The sequence below is a fragment of the Nilaparvata lugens genome, chromosome 8, assembly GCF_014356525.2.
Source record: "Nilaparvata lugens isolate BPH chromosome 8, ASM1435652v1, whole genome shotgun sequence".
Taxonomy (NCBI): Eukaryota; Metazoa; Arthropoda; class Insecta; order Hemiptera; family Delphacidae; genus Nilaparvata; species Nilaparvata lugens.
In genome coordinates, this window is record NC_052511.1 from 2,122,584 (window position 1) to 2,147,756 (window position 25,173).

The 25,173-nt window shown below is 34.2% G+C and overlaps 1 protein-coding gene across 1 annotated transcript in view; it reads left to right on the plus strand.

Annotated features, from left to right (window-relative positions):
- Window positions 1-14,375: 14,375 nt before the first annotated feature.
- LOC111043500 (G protein-activated inward rectifier potassium channel 3) overlaps window positions 14,376-25,173 on the plus strand; it is a 127,262-nt gene continuing 116,464 nt past the window's right edge. The window contains exon 1 of the mRNA XM_039435050.1: window positions 14,376-15,561. Coding sequence (XP_039290984.1) covers window positions 15,329-15,561 — 233 coding nt within the window. The 5' untranslated portion in view covers window positions 14,376-15,328. The remainder of the gene's footprint in view (window positions 15,562-25,173) is intronic.

The window sequence follows — 25,173 nt, forward strand, 5'->3', positions numbered from 1 at the left end:
TAAGTATAGTGCATACGATAAACAGTGCATAGGGAGAAAGACTGCCAAGGAACCAATAACACAGCAGAATTGTTGGCTTTGCTTTGTGTACCTTATTGGGCTACGAAAAGGTAATCATGCAAATATTCATAGGCGTAATATAATTCAATTTATTTCACCAAAACACAGAAAACAGTACAAAGATGTGACAATCAGAAAAAAAATTATTATTCTAAATATCTATATCTATCTGAAAAATACGGCTGGAGGTGAAGAACTACTGGCATAAGTGTAACACTTGTTCGCCAGTAGGAGTAGAGACTTAACTGTTTCTAAATCTCAACTAATAATTAAAAATTGAATCTTTTTATTTAAACAATGATAAGTATATTTAAAATGAATGCTATCAATTGTGAATTTATTCTGACAATAATGAATAGTTTTAAAAGCAGAAAAAAATTTGAACTCATAAAATATTAAGATGGAAGTAATAGTTGTGAAGTATCCGGTTTTTAATATTTATTGGAACAAACTATTTAGATGGAAATATTGATTATACAATTGATTAATATGATTTGACAGTAAACAGAGTACATAACACATAAAAAATAGAATGTTGTAAAAATTACAACATACGACTGATGGTGTGATTAGCTCGAGTAGGGCGCGACTTCCAGAAGGTTAATGGTACTATTACTTGATTTCTATATTAAGGCATTTATCTCAATTATTATGAAAATTTATTATTCAAATCATCATAAAACTATTTTTTCTTGACAGATAAAATATTATTGATTATTTTAAACAAGTCACCAGAATCTTAGATTCAAATATTGATTACCATACAATATTAGGTACGGTATTTGCAATTAGAAATTTAGATCTCTCAACATTTATGGGAAGTTGAAGTGCAGTGATGGTTTTTCTTCTTGAGGTATACCATTGGACATTTAATTGATAAATATATTATCTATCAACAAGCATTTCAGACAAAACATAAAGTTTTTTGTTGGACTTGAATAGAGTTTCTAATTAGAGCTTTCAAAATTATTATACCGTATTCAGTCTATTTCTCATTCTTCTACTACTAGGTTGGTACGTTATTAGGGCCAGATCATATTTTATTTATCACAAGAACAATTTGACGCGTTTCTTCTAGGCGCCAATCAAAGAGCTCACTGCCCTGTCGACTTTAAAAACACTTAATTTGTTCTTTTGATAAGAATGACCGGTAACGTTGAACTTGTTCAAACAGCCAAGCCATCTACTCGTATGCTACTAATTTATGAGTTCACGGTACTAATGACATTGCACACTTACTAACAAGATTACCAGGTAGCCGAAGTTTAATGAAGTAGAATAAAATCCTTGCTTATATTCATTGTTGACCGCCAACACAAATCTCATTACCGGGAGTCTTTATTAATTCGATCGATTCATCAAGAAGCCTGGACACATTTATGATGTTGGTTATTCTACTGAGATTCAAAGCTGAAAAAAGTAAATATCCCTCTTCTATATTATTTTTCAATATCATTAAAGTTGTTATATCATTTAGTTTTCTTCAGTTCATGGTTGACATACAGTATTTTTGAATTTACCGGTTGATAGTTTGAATTTGCCGGTTAAGCCAACTTGATAATAGTGTTTGATATATTTTGAAATAAAGAGCTAATCTACTAATAAATGTTTATTTCTAATCTAGATAGACACATCAATTACAGTACTTTCAAACAATTTTCTATTATAAAATATAAATATCTTTGATTTAGAATTACAAAACAAATTAACTGCAAAATCCACGACAAAACTGATAAGCTAACCCAAGTAACAATGACGACAATGTTATAGAATAGAGAGCAATCTTATGGCTACATTTAATTGAACTCAGGTACTTTCAATAAATAATAAAAATAGTTTTTGGTCTTACTTACATTATTTCTAATTTGTTTTTATGTTTGATTCTTCAACTAACCTCAAAATTCAGGTTAGCTGGATGACAGTCAGCTGTTGGGCTAGACTTGACGAGGCTAGTGAGCGCGAATTATTCAAATACTCAAAATGTTTGTAAACGCAGATAGGAGCTTGAAATTCTGCTTAAAACATTGTTGACATTCTGAGGCTAAACTTGGGGTCGCTGAGAACGAATCTGCAATCAGAATTTCTCTATCACGAAAAATAACGAAAAAAATCCAGCTGTTGATCTTCCAGCAACCGTTAACAGTCATCCTGCAATGCGGCCGAAACACTTCCAAGCCAGACACCCATCTCGAATGACAACAACGCCAAGCTGTAAGAAACCATCCTGCACTGCGGCGCTAGGTTTAAGCAGGGAACCCTCTATGCCGTCACCGTTAGGCGCCGTCCAGCACCGACCGTCACCATTGCATACCGGCAACATTGCTTTGCATTGTTTTAAACGAACGGCAACCCACTATACCCGTCCGTCACCGGCCACGACCGTGTCCGTCAGTCACCGTCGGCCACCATTGCTGTTTGGGGCATTCTTGCCGGATAGCCGGTCCATTTTTTATCATTATTCCAGTCGACATTCAACTATTAGTGAAGTCACATCGCCAGTGTTTTGTTGTAGTGCGCCTTTGTTCTGTGAGCGATGAGTACGGACGAAATGTTGATAGAGGCTATTAGGGAGTATCCCTTCCTGTATAATACTAGTGATAATAGTTATCACGACAACAGGAACAAAGATAATGCTTGGCAGGAAATCTCAGAAAAGTTTGATACCATGTCAGGTAAGTTATTTACAAATATTATTCTGTAAGCGAAATTATGAAATCAAAGTTTTGGCCGTTTGCAAATCACACGATGATGGGAAAGGGCTCAAATTGAAGGTCTTGATCCCAGGGACTCGGGAAAAGTTACCAGCCGCTCCTCAGGACCAATGACCTCATGGAAGTTACTGTGTTTCACTAGGAATTTTAGTAACTCGAGCAATTCGTAGAACTTCTTTGGAGTCATGCGGAAATATAAATTGAACTTAGCATCGTCTTTTTTCGAGTCGTCAAACAAATGATGAAATCCACCATATTCGTTTCTTCTTCTGAAGATTTCGTGCACCCAGTGCCTATGCTTCCTCCGTTTCTGTATCTCTTCTTCTTCAGCACATGCTGCGGCTATTACTAGCAATTCCTCGTCTGATGAACTCTCCATCGCCACTGATGCATTTCTTCTGGTTAGCTCCGGTTTCTGACGGAGCTAACCAGACGGACAAGTGGGATATCGCCGGAAAAATGACGGTGAAGGCGGCGACTGACGGTGCTGGACGGTGCCTGACGGTGACGGCATAGTGGGTTCCCTGCTTTAAGTTGCGCAACCAAGATATTCGTCTTCTGCCCACTGATCTCTTGTCTGTTATTTTTGCTTGCATAATAAGGTGCAATATTTCATATTTCTTTCCCCTCATTATGTGACCTAGGTACTTTAATTTTCGTTCCTTAATTTCACCTATGAGCTCTGGCCTTTTCTCCATTCTACTGAGAACCTCTTCATTTGTTACTTGGTCTGTATATGAGATTCTCAGCATTCTGCGGTAGGTCCAAAACTCAAAGGCTTGAATTCTCTTTTCACATAATCTATTCAAGGTCCATGCTTCCATGCCATATAACAGAACTGGAAACACGGAACACTTAAGGATACGAATTCGAAGATCCATTTTAAAATATCTCTTGATATCAGTAGACTCTTCAATTTGATAAATGCAGCACGTGCCTTCTCTATCCTGATTTTAATTTCAGTGTAGTGATCTTGATAAAGAGTTGTCTCTTGATAAAGGGCGCTTATTTTCCAAATTACACAGATATGTTAAGCCAATAATAGCCCTACAGTGAGGTCCACGTTATAATGGCAGTGTTTAATTAGCAATGGTATTATTGCTATCCTTTTCTATCATTTAACAAAGCGGATAGCACTATCTCTTTCTCGCTTTTCTCTGTTGTCAGATCGTCTATTAACAATAATTAACAAAATATTCCATCTTTATTATGGAAATTGATTATGAAATTATTGAAAAATATTATTTCTTGCTTATTAAAATATAATTGATAATTTTAAACGAGAACGAACAGTTGATATTACATCAATAAACCTGTATCAGCTACTGTCTATAGAAGGTATTGACAAGACAGAAGATCGGAAACGTTGTTTTCCTATCTTTCTCCACTGCTATTATAATGTCCACGTTCCTCACTATAGTAGCGTAGCAACCTAAGGGTCCCGAGTTCAAACCCGGATTAGTACAAACGTTTTTGGCCAGATTACTCCCGTGTTATCGGATGGGAACGTTAAACTGTCGGTCCCAGCTGAAGTTTGACAGTCTTGAGTCCCGTTGATGGCTTTAATTACCTTTGATTTACATATCTTGAATTATATACCTTGATTTGTATATTCTGGTGATGTGGTACCTTCCCATTGGTGTCATAAATTATTAATTAATTCTCATTTGTAATCAGCTGCGGCAATTTAAACTGTAAACTCTTAATTGGCAACGTTGCCAATTCATCTATTCATCCTTTGGCTGAAGGAGGAGAATACCGACCGATTTGGATAAAGAATAACCAAACAAGAAGAAGAAGAAGAAGGAGAAGAAGTTGAAGAAGAAGAAGAAGAAGAAGAAGAGAAGAAGAAGAAGAAGAAGAAGAAGAAGAAGAAGAAGTAGTCAGCTGGGGAAAATGTGTTGATCAACTCTCATTTGGTAATTTCGCAGTTCCAATTTCCATCAGACTATTTCCATGCGGTAGCCTATAGCAACAGACGTTGCCTTGCAACGCAATTCCTTACGTTGCAACCGAATTCCTTACGTATCAAATTCACAGCATCCCTGTTGCAAGACGAGCTTCCTCTCGCCAACACCAAACAGTGACATTGGCTGGGGGGATTTTCAGTCGAATCCCGCAGCTCTCATGAACACTGCTCTCTGTACATTGAACTCGGGGTACTTAGCAAATAATGTGCTTCTGAATTCCTTTTTCCTCTCCTTTTTCGTCCTTTTATCTTCCTTTTTCGCTTCTTCCTCTCTCCACACATCCGCGAAAAAATCTGAAATAGTTTCACGTCGCGCGAGTGTTGTTTCTAAAGTGTAGTGCGCGGAGATTTTTACGTGAATTTAGTTGAATTTTTCAAGATTTCATTATTTTTTGTGTGAAATATATTTGTGTAACAGCTTGAACTTAAGTGCAGGTGAGTTGTTGTAAAATCAAATACAGTTTATCTCTCTAAAAATGAAGTTATCTAATAAAGTGATTAAAAAGTTTCATGAACTCTTTACTAGAGCTCCATTATCTCTCATTTTCAATGAATTTCTGCGCTGATGCGCTGAAAAACAATAGTATTAGTCCTTATAGAAGTTTTCACACATCTATCTATAATATAATACAGGAAAGAATTGGCTTATACACGTACGGGATAGGAAATTCACGAATGACGCATCATCACGTCTGAACTACTGGACTGATTAACTTGAAATTTTGCGAATAGATTCTTAATTTACCGAGGATGGTTATAGGACTATTTCTAATTCTTCAAGATTTCAGTAGGCCAAGTTCTCAGTTTGTCGAGTTTTCAACTAGACCCTTGTGGAGTATGGATTACCTGCTAGTTAAAAGAATAAAAATATGTAAATGCTCCCATAAGATCTAATGAAAGATCTTATGATCTAATGATCTTGGGATCTTATGATCTAATGATCTTATGATCTTATGATCTTATGATCTAATGATCTTATGATCTTATGATCTTATGATCTTATGATCTTATGATCTTATGATCTTATGATCTAATGATCTTATGATCTTATGATCTTATGATCTAATGATCATAAGATCTAATGGGATCTATTTTTCCCATAAGATCTAATAATTAGATCTCTCATAAGATCTAATGAAATTAGATCATTTACACTCAATCAGAACAGAAATTCATTGGAAAACGGGGCTTTAGACTCATTACATCAAGTTTCAAATGTACCTACAAAGATTTACTTGCAATTTATTGATTTCAAACACAGGGAAATTCTGTAGATATCGAAATGTCATCCTGCCAAATGCATTATGTGAGTTCATATATATATATATATATATATATATATGAAGAATCAGCTGATTTAGTAGCGAGGTCTAAGATCTTTTACACTCAATCAGAACAGAAATTCATTGGAAAACTGGGCTTTAGACTCATTACATCAAGTTTCAAATGTACCTACAAAGATTTACTTGCAATTTATCGATTTCAAACTCAGGGAAATTCTGTAGATATCGAAATGTCATCCTGCCAAGTATTTTTGTGAGTTCATATACCGATATAGTAGTGAAGAATCAGCTGATTTAGCAGCGAGGTGCCAAGAGTATATACATGTATATACTTTGCTTGCCAAGTAGGGATTTTCCGCATTGTTATTGAACTGTTTGACAATTACTTAACTGTAGTGAGATATTCACTATGAACTGTCAGGGTTCTCGTACTAACAATATAATTGCCTTCCATTTGAAAAATATTCTCAGTTTTAATTGAATTGCAGAATACCAATTTTGACGAGATTTGAATGATTTATTGTTTATGCAAGTAATGCACGCTGTTACTTAGAATTAGAGACAAATTATCACCAGCGATAAAGAAAAAAATAACCGTTGACAGCACATAACACATTGTCGAATGAATCGATATTATTGGAAAACTGGCAGGTAACCCGTGCTTCACACGGGTCTAATTTAAAACTCAAAGCGATTTGTATGAATCGTATTCAGAGTAATTGGTTCAAGCGGTCACCATTCTTATTGACCGAGCGAAGTGAGGTCTAAGATTCGAGTCAACGGTTTGGCATTTCTCTTAATGTTTAAATGTTTGAATGTTTGAATGTTTGAATGTTTAAATGTTTATATGTTGCGCATTTACGGCGAAACGCAGTAATAGATTTTCATGAAATTTGACAGGTATGTTCCTTTTTTAATTGCCCAATGTATATACAAGGTTTTTGAAATTTTGCATTTCAAGGATAATATAAAAGGAAAAAGGAGCCTCCTTCATACGCCAATATTAGATTAAAAATCAGACTATAGAATTATTCATCATAAATCAGCTGAAAGTGATTACACAGATGTGTGGAGAAGCCAGTATATATATATTGCTGTATTTCCATAAGGTCTATAGTTTCAATCATGTACTTGTGGATGAGAATACTGCGTGAAGTCTACTGTTCACAGAACTACTAGTAATTCCGTATTCCATTTTCTGACACTGGTTTCCACTAACCATGATCATTTACATTAAAACATGTGGCATGGTCAGCTGATTCCCAATCTCGTTTGCTAAACGGAATAATCTATGAACCATGAATCATAATAAAATAAGCTCAACTATATTTAAATCAATTCTAATATATTCCACCCCCATTAGAATAATTCAAATTAATTTTATATAGTATTTTCCTAATTTAAAAATAAAGATTTTAGGATGATGTATAACCGCGAATGCTGGCACATCATTTTACCCCTACAAGTTTAAATTAACTAAAGTTACCCCCAATAACTTCCTTAATTTTAAACATTATGAAAAAATTAGTTCATAATGAATCAATATCGGGGCACCAAGCTTCGCTCGTTATTTATTTATTGATAAACAGAACACAATTCTTCAAAATGATTGGGGAAGGACAAACAGGCACAGCCCAAAACTGTTTCTTCCCCAAATTTTGATTTATACAATATAAATGGTCCAAAAAGTAGGTTAAGTTCCATACACTTGAATTCAGGTCCAATTTTCAGTCCAAATATTTGAAAACAGAAAAGTTCTAATTTAGATTGTTTACAAACCAAATTGAATAACAAAATAGCACTCACTAATCACTTGAAACTGTAAAATAATGATTAACTTTGAATATTATGATATACCATGTCATGTCAACAAATCAGATTATTTCGATCGATTCTATTAAAATTTCTAGATTTCTCGCGAGATACGGTAAGCTAATTGATTACACAACTGATCTCCCACACAGGCACACGCATCTTCAGTCAGTTATCGACAGACGACGAAATTATCATCTGTTTTTCCAAGGATGAATAATTATTATCCTTTTCATGTCCTCAGCGAGTCTTCCCAAGGATGAGACCTAGTGGAATAGAAATTTTATATCATAAACCTAATATGTTTCAAATTTCGTGAATATCTTTAGAGCCGTTTTCGAGATCCGTTGGACATACATAACCAGATAAACATATAACCAGACGACGAAATTATCATCTGTTTTCCAAGGATGAATAATTATTATCCTTTTTATGTCCTCAGCGAGTTTTCCTAAGGATGAGACCTAGTGCAATAGAAATTTTCTATCATAAACCTAATATGTTTCAAATTTCGTGAATATCTTTAGAGCCGTTTTCGAGATCCGTTGGACATACATAACCAGATAAACATATAACCATGTACAGAAATTGCTTGCTTAATAAAGTAGGATTGCATGAATTAAGAATTAAATAAGAAGAATTAACAACAGATTACGAATTTTAATTGAATTCTTAATTAACATTAAGAATTAAACAAGAGATTCCTCCATTCACACAGAACTCAACAAGGAAAGTTCAAGGATATGACAATTAAATTTAAAACCAAATTTGAATAACAGAATAATGGAATGGCATTGAAATATAACCACAATTTCCACATTTCTGCGATAACTCCTATAATGAGGTTCACGTTATAATGGCAGTGGAGAAAGATAGGAGAACAACGTTGCCGATCCTCTGTCTTGTCAATGCCTTCTATGGTGGATACCTGATACAGGTTTATTGATTTAATATTAACTGTTCATTCTCGTTTAAATTAATCTAATTATATTTTATCAATCAGGAAATTATATATTTCTCAATGCTTTCATTATAAATTTCATAATCAAGACCAGATATTCTGTTAAATAATTATATTTGTAAAAATTTGGGAGAAGACAGTTTTGGGCTATGCCTGTTGTCTTCTCCCAATCATATTATATTTATTATAATTATGATTTGTAATTGTCAATGAAATGAATAAATGAATATTTCTACATTATTGAAAAACGAGCTGGCAACAGAGCAAAGCGAGAAAGAGATAGCGCTATCCGATTTGTTGAATGATAGACAAGGATAGCAATACCATTGCTAATCAAACACTGCCATTATAACGTGGACCTCACTATAGAACACTCATATAGTACAACTTCAATGGCAAATTGACCGCCTTGAGAGATATATCTTGATAACAGCGGTCAGCCTATTATAGCGAGTTTCATTTTAATCTGTCAGAATTCGTCATTTAATATTATCCATGCTTCCTATTCATTCAATTCTGCCAGTATAAAGTGGATCTCAGTAGCGTTATGTCACCGGTTTTTGGCAATAATTTAACGGCTGATTATCAACAATGCTCCACTTTCCAAAGAAATCATTATTTTCGGGAAATATCGCAAAAAACGATGAAAGTAAAATCCGTTTTCCTTGAAATTATCTGCTATGGTTAGAAAGTGGAAAGATGCATAGTTACATACTATCTATGATAATCTGATCATCATACTAGTATGATATGATATATTTTTTGTGTAGTTGAGAAGTTGATATTGTGGTAATTATTCATATTGAATAAGAATATTATATTACATAATATTTGGACGATTTGTGACAAAATCAGGAAATTGAAGAAGTTTTGGGCAATAGCCTGTTTTTTTCTTTTCCGACTATTGTATTGTTCGCTCTATCTAATAAATAAATAAATAAATAAATAAATAAATAAATAAATAAATAAGAAGACTGAGAAATTGTCAAAAACCACAGATTTAATTGATAGTTAGAAAGACCGGTTTCGGTTGTTAATCGAAATCGGTTGCACATTAATTAAATCTGTGGTTTTTGCCAATTTCTTAGTTTTATTATTCAATATATAATATTATATCTTAGTATGATCTATATATAGATCATATCATATCTTAGTATGACATGATTATACTAAGATCTATGATACTGTGCTTACATAGAGAAAAGATAGCGTAAGAAGATATCTTTTATTGTATAGGTAGTTTATGTTCCAAATTTCAAGCTGATTTCTTGTTAACTCAAGCCGATTACTGTCAACTACTGTCTGTTATTACTGTTTTGGCCGGGTGAGAGTGTGAACGGCACAGTATTGATTGATTTATTGATTGAGTACTTTATTTATGTAGATTACAATATATACTGGCTTATACACTTATATACAATAGCTTACAATACAGCAAAATTATAGATGAATTATATAATATAGACTAAGAAAATAATTATTGAAAGTATATGATATGAAAAAGTAATTTGTAATATAATAACTATGGATAATTATATTGTTATGCAACCACATAAATTGGCGGAGCTTTGGACATATCAATGTCCATTCTTCGGAAAGAATATTAAAAATATCCTCCCCACTAACTCTCTACCAAAACGTTAATTTCGTTATTTAAACTAAGGATTTATTTATTAATGGAAATTTTGTAAAAGTTAAATTGATATAAATATTTAAGAGAAAAAAAACAGGAAATTGATAGAGTAAAATAATTATATAGGTAGATAAGATCAAATTATTGATTAATAAAATGAAGTAGGCTGAAAGTAGTAAGGGTAATCAACTTTCAGTAATATACAGCAGTATGAGAGACTACCAGCGTCACATAGCTCCACCAAAAACAACTACTAGGACTAGAAAGAAAAATAAAAATGTTGATACCCTTTTTGAAATATTTCAAAAAGGATACTAAGATTTTTATTTTTCTTTCTATTTCTATAAAAGTAGCCCTATACAGAAAAGAGATAAACTACTAGGACTATCGGCTTGAGTTAACATTGAAAATTGGAACATAAACGCCCTATAAGATGGGATATCTTCTTGAATGAAACTGAGGATATATTGTGAAGGGTATTCAGAGCTATGAATAACAATAAAGAAAATACTATTATTATTCGCTAATTTGGCCTGATGAGGAAAATCATTCAAATTAACCAAGTTCATCTGCTATCTTTCCTCTATGCTATGATCTAAGATCTATGATACTGTGTTACATAGAGAAAAGATAGAGTGAGAAGATAAAAAATAGTATAGGACGTTTATGTTCCAAATTTCAAGCCGGTTTTTGTTATCTCAAGCCGATTACTGTCGACTATTGTCGAGTATTACTGTGTTGTTGTGGTAAAGCTGGATTCACATACAACAGTGATAGTGAAAATATAATTCCTGTATGTTCCAATTGGACTATTCACACTCAGCCTGGCCGAACGAGTATGAATAATCCCATTAGAATGTATAGGAATTATATTTTCACTGTTCACTGTCACTATAGTGTGCGAATCCAGCGAGTATGAATGGCACACTATGAGAGACTACCAGCGTCATTAGAGAAAACTTATAGGTTTGTTTAAACTTATAAGATTGTTTTATTCTATGGCGTCATGTAATGCACACTACCAGCTACCGTATAGTAATCATGAATGAAGAATGAATAATGAATAATAAATTTTCATTTTTTGTGTAGTTGAGAAGTTGATATTGTGGTGAATATTCATATTGAATAAAAAAGACTAAGAAATTGTCAAAAACCACAGATTTATTGATACTTAGAAAGACCGGTTTCGGTTATTACACCATTGTCAATTAATCTCTGATAAACTCATTGTTCATCAACTTCTCAACTACACAAAAAATGAAAATTCATTATTCATTCTACATTCATGATTACTATACGGTAGCTGGTAGTGTGCATTACATGACACCATTGATAAACAATGAGTTTGTCAGAGATTGATTGACAATGGTGTAATAACTGAAACCGGTCTTTCTAAGTATCAATAAATCTGTGGTTTTTGACAATTTCTTAGTCTTTTTCATTCAATAAGAATAATGAATTTATTGCCAAATACAAGAAATATTTTTACAAACAGAAATAATCATTAAAATACAACAATTTTTGGCGTGACTGGAAAAAGAAGCCTTGAGCTCCAGCCACGAGAAAAATCTCTAAAAAGTCATAATCATTAAATAATGTAATTAAAATACAATAACTGATGTGAGGATCACCCTTAGAATTTAATATTAGAATCCAAAGTTTTGAGTTACCAGTAAGTAGATTTTGTACTCCAAGTTTTTTCACAGTACTAGCCTACTCCAATTTAGAATTTTGGAGAACAATACAATTGTGTCAGCAACATGTGATTTACAATAAATTCTCATTATAGAACTAAAATTTTAGAGTAAGAAGTCGCTGATTCTCATAAATCACCAACCCATTGACCAATTTCCACTAGGAAAATACGCTGACAATAATTTTACCTCTTCCATCATTCTGAAAACGAATTTTTTGCAATATTAATTGTAGAGCCCGGCTTTCCTAACATAGAATTTCCGGTCATCAACCTTTTGTATCGATAGTTTTTTTAAGAGATTGAAATTCTGATTGAAATGCAGTTTTCCATTCATCCATATCCAGAATGAGAGATTTCAGTTTCCATTTTCATTTTTTTAAGATATTGAAATTCTTATTGAAAAGCAGTTTTCCATTCATTCAAATCCAGAATGAGAATTTTGAACCTCTAGTGTCTATTTTCAAATTCATTATTGTGGAAAAATCCATAATCTTCATTCAGCAGTTATAAAATTAGTATTTTTTATGCTTCCAAGTGAGAAAAATGTGTGGGCTTGTCTAATCAAATTTGGGAATAATTTCGTGCCAATGAACTTTCGGTTCTAAATTTTCTGCTCTAGTATCTTTAAATGAATTATTATTTATCTATATAACATTGGAGCATAGGACCACATTGAATTGATACAACTTGAAAGTGTTTGAAGGACATGACTGATGACAAGTTAAATGTTTTGTTTATGGAACTGCAATCTTCATTTCATGAATTCTCTATCCATTTATCAAAAATTGCGTTATTTTTTCATTCAACATTCTTATTAGATTGAAAATGATGAAGTGTGGTGGAATCTGCTCAAAAAAAGATTGAGAAGAGAAGAAGGAGAAGGCAGAAAAGGGATATAGAAGCTCAAATAACTCGCAGACATGGATTGAGAGTTTTTGAGAACCTTTTTACTTTCCTTGCCCTATTACCATAGGTAAGGAAAGTATTGCTTTCCGAAACAAATTAAGGTACCCCAATTTCTAAATTTCTATACGTTTCAAGGTCCCCTGAGTCCAAAAAACTGGTTTTTGGGTATTGGTCTGTATGTGTGTGTGTGTGTATGAGTGTATGTGCGTCTGTGTACACGATATCTCATCTCCCAATTAACGGAATGACTTGAAATTTGGAACTTAAGGTCCTTACGATATAAGTATCCGACACGAACAATTTCGATCTAATGCAATTCAAAATGGCGGCTAAAATGGCGAAAATGTTGTCAAAAACATGGTTTTATGCAATTTTCTCGAAAACGGCTCCAACGATTTTGATCAAATTCATACCTAAAATAGTCATCGATAAGCTCTATCAACTGCCACAAGTCCCATATCTGTATAAATTTCAGGAGCTTCGCCCCATCAATGCAGATAGATTTCCAATTATCAGGCTTCAGATACAATTGAAACGAAAAAATCAAGTGGAGTAGATTGAGCATGAAAATCTCTACAATTAATGTTCAGTAACATTTTCACCTAAAATTGAAAATAAGCTTTAAATTCGAGAAAATGTGATTATTCAATTGCAAATTATTGTTGATTCTATTAAATCATTCACTATGAAGAGATAGCAGACCTCATGTGTGTCTCCAGCGTTATTGCCCTGTCACCAGCTGGCTCAAATCTTTGAATAGTAGACTTGAGATGCGCGGGAACACTAGCGTCAGGTGATCAATTTTCATAACGGCAAGGAAAGTTGTGTGAGTGCGCCACACCAGATTTTTTTTTCTAGAATTATTATTTCATACAAAGATATTTATAAACAATTCAGTATAACTAGGGAAGTAGACATATTTATATGTACCTGATACTTGTATTATAATTCTACATACTACATTTCTACATTATTAGAATATTATGATCAACTTTGATGAACCTTGGATCATATCATCTCCACCTCTCTTATAATTTAATTCTTCTTAAAATTCATTCTATAAATTCAATTCTTGTTTCCTTTTGTTACAGATGACGTGGATTACCATCAGTGAGAAGTGTCAGAATCCAGTTACAATGTGTTTTTGAGCTTTAAAAGCTCTCGGGAGTGTTCTTCCTCTGGCCAAAGCTGTTCGAAGGAATATGTGAAATCAGTATAAATGTGATAATGATATAAGATACCTGATTGGAAATTCTTCAAAAAGTGTTCTCTATATTATTATTTGTTCCTCACTCTATAGAACTCATGAAGGGTTGATTTCAAGTTATTTTCATTGAAGTTAGTCAAGCTCTTCTTTTGTAGAGAATATGTGAAGATTACAAATTACACTGTGGAAAAGATTGATAAATTGGTGCATTAAGATTGAAAAATATAAGATTGAATGGTTTGTGAAGAATATGTAAATATTTAACTTTGAAAAAATTGAGGCATCAAAATAGAGGCATAATATAGGAGGTTGAATTTCAGTCACATACAAATTAATTTCTCATTATTGAATTGGAAGTGAGAAGTCGGAGGATCTGGACGAAAAAGAGGAAGAAGAAGATAATAAGGAGAAAAATGATGTAAATTAATGTATCATCACACATTGAAAAAATTCCTGAGCCTAGTCAAAAGTGATTAATCATTATGAATGTTTCTAACAATTTTCAACCTGTTTGGATTTTAACTTGAAGTAAGACCTGGTCTTCACCCTTTCTAGTATTTATTTCCTGTCTCCAGCTGGAATTTATTTTAACTTAGAAGTAGACTAACATGTGGTCTTTACCCTTTCAAGTATTTATCTCCCGTCTTTAGCTGGCATTTATTCAATGATGAATGTTAGAGCTTCGTCAAGTATAATTCCTTGAGTTCATCTCTCAAGGTCACTCAAGGTTGAATTCATTGATCGATCATTTACTCTGTAAATGAATCATGGAAGATTCAATAATGTACCTTGATCTACTTCCTTATGAGCAGAGAGTCAAGATTTAATTTGAAAACAGTTTTTAAAGTCCCCCAGAAATAGTGATCCTGTTGTCTAGTCAAAAGTTATCAATCATCCACTCTAAATTAATCATGAAAGCCACCAATGATCCTTAATCTACTCCCTCATGAGAAGAAAATCATGTTACAATTTTGAAAACAATCTCCACAGTCCCGCAAACATCAATATTCTGGAATCTAGTCAAAAGTGATCAGTCCTGTGTTTAGTCACAAGTGTAGTGTCCTGTGTCTAGTCAGTGGTGCTGTTAGTTATGGAAGCGGCCACCAGATGGGAACAGCTGATCAGTTCGACCTTGACGCCAACAACAGCTGTTGCAGTGAAGTTGGCCGTGACCCCAGACCAGGACGAGAATGACGTTACGGGACCAGCTGATCACCAACACAAGACACAAAATGGCGGCCTGCTGGGATCACTGCGCCATCTACCGGGGATCAGTCGATTTACAAGCTCCACCAATAGCGAGCAGCGGTCTCCTCTGTTCAGGTGAGTAATCTGTGATTTTTTGGAAATTTTGTGAATGTCTTACACCAAAATTGTGGTCTTTTGTACCCAGTTGCATTTTCAAAAAAAAAGCTTGTTGAATTTTCAACGAGAAGCCCCATTGAATTCTAATTCTAAGACCATGAGAATGGTATTAGTGTGGAGAAGACATTTTGTCTTGACATTTTCTTGACATTTTAGTGGAGTGGACAAGACTAAGTGGAGAAGACATTTCCTAAAAGAAGGCTTCTCTGATTGGTTCTTGTATTTAATCATGATTGAAATTTGACAGGCTTTTGTGCAACCTGGCTTTTTCTAAAGATTGTAAGCCCAGTTATACGATTTTATTGTTGTATTTAAGTTTCTGTCATGAGGGTAAACTCATACTTACCGGCCTTGTGACGTAAAATGCTATTTACTCTTTTATCCATTTATGTTTCTGAACTATGCTATTTACTCTTTCATCCATTTATGTTTATGTTTCTCAGAGTACATTATCAAAATGATAGGGAGAGGAAAAATAAGGTAACCTTGTGCTATTCCTCTCCCAAATTTAGATAGACAAATAGTCCGAAATAGGTTAAGACTCAACCCACACTTACGCGACTCAGTTCGAGAAGTGACTCAACCCTAGTCGAGAGCATGTGTTTCCAAATGGTGACACTCAGACCAGTCGATTCTAGTCTCTGCGACTGTCACCATTTGGAAACACATGCTCTCGACTAGGGTTGAGTCACTTCTCGAACTGAGTCGCGTAAGTGTGAGTTGAGCCTAAGTCTTGTAGTTCATCAATTCACAAAATTTTCAGTTCTCAAGTATTTTCACAAAGTAGATTTTCAAATTTAGATGCTTCAAAACCAAACATAGAAGAAATATTTCAAATTATTATAACTAAAATAGGAAATATTCACATATAGTGAGGTCTTTGGAGCCCAATTGAAGTATAGGGAAACTCAATTGGAAATCTCTGGTTGAAAATCTCTATTATTATTTTGTCGCTATGATCTGAATTCGGAGTTCTGTATCAAATTTGGATCACTTCTGTATCAAAGTGCAGTTCGGTTTGCAACGGCAAAATGCATCACACTGTTACAAAGTCTGCAAATTCCCGTATGTCGCATCTTCTTCTGTCTCTTATCACCAGTTTTCTTCCTTCTCATCTTCTCCTTATTCTTTGCTCTTTTTTCAACCCTTCTTCGCCGTTCTATCTTGAGCTCTTTCTCAATATCCTATCAGACGTTTCCTTCCTCCTTCTCCTTCTTCCTCTTCTTCTTCTTCTTCTTCTTCTTTTTCTTCTTCTCCTTCTTCTCCGCCTCCTTCATTGTCTTCTATTGCTTCTTTTTCCTCTTCTCCTCCTCCTCCATCTTCTTTTCATTCTTCTTCTCTTCTTTTTCTTCTTCTCCTTCTTCTCCGCCTCCTTCATTGTCTTCTATTGCTTCTTTTTCCTCTTCTCCTCCTCCTCCATCTTCTTTTCATTCTTCTTCTTCTTCTTTTTATTATTATTATTATTATTATTGTTGTTATAATTATTCTCCTTCTTCCTTTACCTGATCTTTTCCAGCGTTCTCTCTCAGTCCTTTCCAAGTATCCTACCACATTATTTAAGAAAATTTACATGGGTACTTATTATTATTCTCCCTTTATCAATTTCTCCTTTTTTCTGATCTTCTTTATTTTTTACTTTTTTCCTGCCTCCACCTTATTCTTCTTCTCCTCCTGCCCCTTCAACGTATCTCTCTCTCAACTGCTATTCTCTACTTCTTTTTCTCAGTCTATCCTTTCTTTGCTTTCTCTCCCACTTCTTATTCTTCTCTCTCTCTCCACCTCCCTCAACTCTGAATTTCCCTACACCACCTACTTATTTTTATCCTTGTTCTCTGTCTTCTCCTTCTCCTTCCATTGATCTTCTTCTACTTCTCGTTCTTCTTCCCTCTTCTCCACAAATCTCTTCTTCTCTTCTCTCTCTCCTTTTGGTAGAGAGTTAGTGGGGAGGATATTTTTAATATTCTTTCCGATGAATGGACATTGATATGTCCAAAGCTCCGCCAATTTATGTAGATGCATAACAATATAATTATCCATTGTTATTATATTACAAATCACTTTTTCATATCATATACTTTCAATAATTATTTTCTTAGTCAATATTATGTAAATTCATCTATAATTTTGCTGTATTGTAAGCTATTGTATATAAGTGTATAAGACAGTACATATTGTAATCTACATAAATAAAGTACTCAATCAATCAATCAATCAATCTATTACTCATTCCAATTTCATTCATTCATTCATCCCATAATTCTAAGATTCAAATCAATTAGTTTTCAGCTTACTAAGTAGAGTTTCTTATTTGAACATTACTTCGAGTTATAATTCCCAACAGCTCTAATCAATCACAACCCGGTCGTGTGTTAATGGGGAGGATATTTTATATCCTTCTTAGAGAATCGACAATTATTTGTTGAATCACCGCCGATTTATGAAGTGACATCACATTATTATATTATCGTTATTCTAATTGCATTCAATTCTCATTGATTAATTGTTTATACTTTGTAAAATTCGTTGAATAATTGGCATTGCCGTGAATTAGTGTATAAAAGCCAGTAAATATAGTAACAAATAAATAAAGAAATCTAATCTAATCTATCTGCTTCCTCAAATTCATCATCTGTCGTATTCTTCTTCTTCCTCCTTTTCTTCGTCCCACTTCTACTACATCGTTATCTTCTTTTTCTCCTCTCTCTTCACTTTCCTTTTCATTTCTCTCTCTCTCTCTCTCTCTCTCTCTCTCTTCCTCTCTCTCTCTCACTCTCTCTCTCACACTCTCTCTCTCACTCTCTCACTCTATCTCTCTATCTCTATCTCACTCTCTCTCTTCCTCATTTTCCAATATCCTCCCACATTATTACAAGGAAATGAACTCTGGCAGCCAAATGTAATTGAATTCCGATTTCTGAAAGTCGCTTCATCTTTTGGCAACACTCAATATTGCATTAGAACAAATATGAGGGTTTGGCATTGAAGCATGCAATGCGGGTACTAATTGATTTAAAACCCAACAATCAACATCAATATTATCACAATAAACTTCAAATAAATGGCATCGATTATAATCAACATCAATTATCATCAATACAATGAATTCTGTGCATTGGAACAGTGAATTTGATTGATTGATAAATTGAATAATCTCTAAAGTGAGATCTGTCCATTTTCCATTTTCTTCAAGCTTTTCATTAAGATTTCTATGAACAATACAAAGGCCCATATGAATAAAACCAGAGCAAATGCTCATGAGCAAGAGCATGGAGCATAAGGTTTTGCTCATCAGCAAAAGGTAGAAGCAAAAGCATTTGCTCATTTTTATATGAATAAGCTTTACCTTATACTCTTACCTTAAGCTCCTGAACTCTGGAGCAAATGCTCACGTATTTTTGAAGATTTTTCATCAGCTGATTCGCTTTTGTAGCCTTACTTTGTTTTTATAGCTCACGGAAGCGCTAAATATGCAAGTAGGGTGCACCGCTTGTGTTTGCGTCGTCTGCTCTTTTTTCTATTTTTATGAATAGAGTTTTAGGTTAGTTGAGTTTAGAATTTTGAAATAATAGCGTGAAAAATGTCATCTCTATAATAATCTTCAGCATATTCTTATAATATCAATAGCCTTCTTATAATCGTCTACACTCTCATCTTCTTAAATGCCTATTTCCTATTTTGTGATGGGTATCTTTATAACAGGTATCTTTTAAATTTATTCTTTTGTAGGAATAATGGTGATATATATCATTGTTGAATCTTAAAAGAGTTTTATAGTTCTCAACTATTGATTGTGATCGTATCTAGTATAGTTTCCTCTTCCTCATACAAATTAGTTGAGCCATTTTACTATGAGCAAAAGGTGATAGCTGCTCTAGACTAGACTCACCTTTCTTGAAGCATTTGCTTCGAAAGTTGAACAAATGCTCCAGTTTATTCATACAATTTTGAGCAAATGCTCAAAATATTTTTTCCTACAGGTACCTTGAAAAGTGACCATTTGTGCACTGATTGCAGGCCGCAAAGAATCACTTTTCCGCACTAGTGCGCAAAGTGAGTACTTTGCATACTCCAGATTTGCAGCATGACAACGCAAAATAGTTAGTAGGTTATATGGAGCACCAGTGCAGCAAAATCAAAATTAAGTTGGTAATACTCATAGTGAGGCCCACGTTATAATGAATGACAGTGGAGAACAGCGTTGCCTTGCTTTGATTATAGTCATTTCAATGCTTACATAACATAAACCCCCTTCAAGCAGTCACAAAAATTTTTTAATTGAATTACTAATCATTATAATTCAATTATTATTATTCAATTTTAAATAAATTAAGGTTTTTATTAATAATAAAATTACACAGAAAAACATTTGATGGATTTCAGGGAATTTTACCCATAATTACCCACTTTTCATATTCAATGGTAACTGTAGGAAAAATTTAATGTGAAATACGTGCGCAAAGTTCGTTTGCTGCACTCAAGAAACCATTCCGCCCTCGCCTACGGCTCGGGCGTAAACGTTTCTTTCGGTGCAGCAAACTGTCACTTTGCGCACTAGTTGCACAAATAACTATTTTGATGAGCATGAGCAAAAGGTTTTGCTTACGTTTATTCATAGAAAATGAAGCAAATGCTCTATATTTTAAAAGTATAAGCAAATGCTCAACTTTATTCTATGGTCCAATATCTACCAATATCAGCCCATAAACAACGTTCACATGATATTATCCTGGCTTCTGAAAACGGAGTCTCAACGTCATCAGTTTAGTTCTGATTTTCAATAGAGATCAGATCCTATATCCATGTGAACGTGATACCTCAAACTGTCACTACTCCTTATGGATATCATCGATGCTTCACATTAAATAGATGCTGACAGATTGACGTGATTCCCAGTGGAGAACTAAGCAACTAAGTTAACAGTTCAGCAGTTCTGTTGTTTAATGGACGTGACCAACCATATCAACTCTTCTCTCACTCATAATCTCTCTCCCTCTGTCTTGGTGTTATTCTCTCTCCATCTAACTCTCTTTTCTTGTCTTTCTCTCTCTCGTTATATCTCTCTCTTTCTCTCTCTCTCTCTCTCTCTCTCTCGGTGTCTCTCTTTTCTCTCTCTCACTCTCTCTAACCAATATGTCTCTAACTCTCTTTGTCTCTCTCTATTCAATACGTTCTTAAAATCCAACCCTATCAACTCCTCTCACACACACTCACTTACTCTTTCTCTCTCTCTCTCTCTCTCTCTCTCTCTCTCTCTCTCTCTGTTTGGTAGAGAGTTAGTGGGGAGGATATTTTTGATATTCTTTCCAAAGAATGGACATTGATATGTCCAAAGCTCCGCCAATTTATGTAGATACATAACAATATGATTATTATCTATAGTTATTATATTACAAATTACTTTTTCATATCATATACAGTTCAATAATTATTTTCTTAGTCTATATTATGTAAATTCATCAATAATTTTGCTGTATTGTAAGCTATTGTATATAAGTGTATAAGCCAGTATATATTGTAATCTACATAAATAAAGTACTCAATCAATCAATCAATCAATCTCTCTCTCTCTCTTTCTCACGCCAATATGTCACTCTCACTTTGTCATACTCTCTCTCTCTCTTTCTCACACTAATATGTCACTCTCTCGTTGTCATACTCTCTCTCTCTCTCTCTCTCTCTCTCTCTCTCTCTCTCTCTCTCTCTCTCTCTCTCTCTCCCTCTTCAATATCAATTCGGAATCCAACCCTATCAATTAATTCCACACACATCCACTCTCTCACTTTCTCTCTCTCTCTCTTTCCTCTATCATTCTCTCTCTCTCTCCCACCCCTATCTATCTATCCATGTCTCTCTCACACTCTCCCGGTCTCATTCTCTCTCTTTCACCAATAATTTTATCACTTTCTCTTAGTCACTCTCTCTTTCTCTCTCTTCAATATCTACTCGAAAAAATAATCCTATCAACTCATCTCAAACACACACTCAATCACTCTCTCTTACACGCTCCCTCACTTTATCTTTCTTTCTCTCTCGGTCTCACTCTCTTTTCTCTCTCTCAAGAATATTATTCCATACAATTCAATTCAATGTCTCCTCGTCACCCTCCTCTCTTCAATATCTACTCGAAATGCAACCCCATCGCCTCGTCTTACACAAGCATTCACTCACATACTCACTTTCTCTCTCTCACTCTCTCTTTCTCTCTCGCCATCTCTCCAACACTCACACACACAATCACTCTCTCTCTCTCTTTTTTCCTCCCTCATCACCCTGGTTTCCTCTCTCTCACTCACTCTCCCTCTCTCTCTCTCTCTCTCTCTCCCTCTTCATCTCTCCAATATTCCTTCTAAATCCTCTCTCACCACCCAAATTGCAAAATGTGATACATCACCCCTTACCACTGCAACTGAACAACACATAATATATCCTCGTACACCCCACCTACCTCTTATCTAATCTTGACTAGACTATCTAGTCCAATACCAGACTAGACCATTTCCCAATATCCAGTGAGATATATACTATACTGAGATATATACAGTGAATATAACATATATGGACAGTAAATATAACATCAGATATACCAGTATCACCTATCCTCTATAGAAATCAGTGGCAAAAAAGAAAATCGACAACGCTGTCCTCCTATCTTTCCCAATGCCATTATAACGTGGACCTCACTGTATAATTCCTTTCTCCAAATATCCCATTATCATCTATGGTGTTTCTCAACAACCTGTGTTTCCTTAACCTTAAATCTAACCCTAAAATGTCAGCAATACTCATACATAGCATCAATGCTGTGACAATTCTAACAAACTTGTCACTTAAATGTCACTAAAACATTCTGTCACTTAAATGTGACTTCAATTGGATTGCTTAATTTGTATTGTTCGCTTTTGCTGTGACTTTAAATAAAATTTGAATCTTAGTATTCTTTTTTCTCCATTGATAAGTACATGATCAAGAGGAGGGGAAAAATGAGGTAACCTTGTGCCATTCCTCTCCCAAATTTATAAAAGGTTACACATAGTCCGAAATAGCTCAAGTCTTGTAGTTGTTCACTTCATAAAATTTTCAGTCCTCAATTAATTTAACAACGTACAGTATAGTATCTCCTTGAATGAAAAAGACTAAGAAATTGTCAAAAACCACAGATTTATTGATACTTAGAAAGACCGGTTTCGGTTATTACACCATTGTCAATCTCTGATAAACTCAGAGATTGGAGTTTATCAGAGATTGACAATGGTGTAATAACCGAAACCGGTCTTTCTAAATATCAATGAATCTGTGGTTAATAAGAAAACAAAGATATTGTCAAATTTCACTAAAAAATGTTTAGTGAAATTTGACAATATCTTTGTTTTCTTATTATGGAGAGATTTCACAACATCACCATCAATTCTACGAATCTGTGGTTTTTGACAATTTCTTAGTCTTTTTCATTCAATATGAATAATTACCACAATAATATCAACTTCTCAACTACACAAAAAGTATAGTATCTCCCTCCAAACACCCCTTGATCAACTATGTATTTCATAATCCAAACCCGTTCATATGTTACATAACGTTCCCCAACCCTTAAATGTAATCTATCAGCTTCCTCCATCTCCTAAATGCAACCTTGCATCACCCCTGATTTCTTGTTCACTCCACTATTTTCTATTCTTCCCTTCTTCTATTTCTCTATCTTTATTCTTCCTTGTCCTAGCCCTCTCATCACCCCTCATATTTTACTATTTTTTTCATTCCTGCTGTTTTGACAATCTAGGAACAATACTCAAACAATCCAAATATCGAACCAAGATACGATAAAAATATGAAGATAACATGATCATCCATTACGTCTTAAATAAAAAGATATTATTTTCTCTCAAATAAGATTCAATAGATGAATTATCAGGATTAAACTAGTAGTTCTGTGAACAGTAGACCTAACGCTATATTCTCATCCACAAGTACCTGATTGAAACTATAGACCTTATATGGAAATACAGCAATAGACTGGCTTCTCCACACATCTGTGTAATCACTTGTCAGCTGACTTAGTTGGCCCTTTAGAGGCGCACTAAGAACGGATTTGGAAAAATTTTAACTCTAAGGGTGGTTTTTAAGGTCTTAAAGTTCGTAATTATAATAAAGCTCTTAATTATAATAAATTGAAATGTCCATACCATATGATAATATAGAACTATAATCTAGAGAGAGTACATCTTCGAAACAGTTGTTAACTGGTAACTAAATTAATAATTTTAAGGGTTGGCATTAAGTTGAGTTGACTTTGTTAGGTTGGCAACAAGTTGAAGATTGAAATGCATTTATCGCGGAAAAATTTATTGGGCACTGCTACTTCAATCAGAGCTATTCCTGGGATATTACTAGCCGTCAGGCTCGCTTCGCTTGCCATATCCGTTTAGCCAGACGTTTAGTCTGGACCCCCGACTGGATCGTCCTAACATATGATAAAAAATCCCAAATGAAAAATGCAGGCGAGCGAAGCGAGCCTGCTGATCTCATTCTTGGATGATCCAGTTGGGGTTCCAGGGGGCGGAGCTCCCTGGCTAGACGGATATGGCGAGCGAAGCGAGCCTGACGGCTAGTGATTCATATTATAAACAAACGAGACTTGATATGGATCTGATTCAGTTTAAATTGAGATTTCGTTTAAATTGGCACCATTATGAGTGAAATGATGGAAAATCCAATGGTTAGTTTGATAGACAATTCAATGGATAAGTTTCGCGTAAATGCGCAACATATAAACATTTAAACATTAAGAGAAATGCCAATCCGTCGACTTGAATCTTAGACCTCTCTTCACTCGGTCAATTAAATTGATTATTTATTCTTTATTTTATTTATTCTTTGTTTACAATGAAGCACAGATTGGGAGAGAAAAACTAAGAATACCTTGTACTATTTCTCTCCCAAATTTAGGTAACATCCAAATAGTCCAAATGATTCTTGATATATCGAGATTTATATTTCGACTGATTAGTCATCAGTCATATTATGTGATATTATAGATCGTACATCGTTGACAGAACTTGCTACAAGACTCATTGTGACCTATTTGATTGGCAAATATTTGAAACAATCCTAATTGAGCAAGCTTACTGAGAATATCATCAGCATTTTGAGCAAATTTCTAGAACTTCAACAACAAAACAGAATGATTAAAAGAACAATACTCAAACAATCCAAATATCAAACCACGATACGATAAAAATTTAAAGATAACATGATCCTCCATCACGTCATAAATAAAAGGAAATTGTTTTCCTTTTTGTGTAGTTGAGAAGTTGATATTGTGGTAATTATTCATATTGAATGAAAAAGACTAAGAAATTGTCAAAAAACCACTGATTTATTGATAATTAGAAAGACCGGTTTCGGTTATTACACCATTGTCAATCTCTGATAAACTCAGAACAATGAAATTGTTTTCTCTCAAAGAAGATTTAATAGATGAATTATTTGAAGAAAATATCATTTTTGAAACTAGCAAAGGTCATACTGTAACCTCGTACACATGAAAGTTATAGCAAGGATTTACCTACAAGC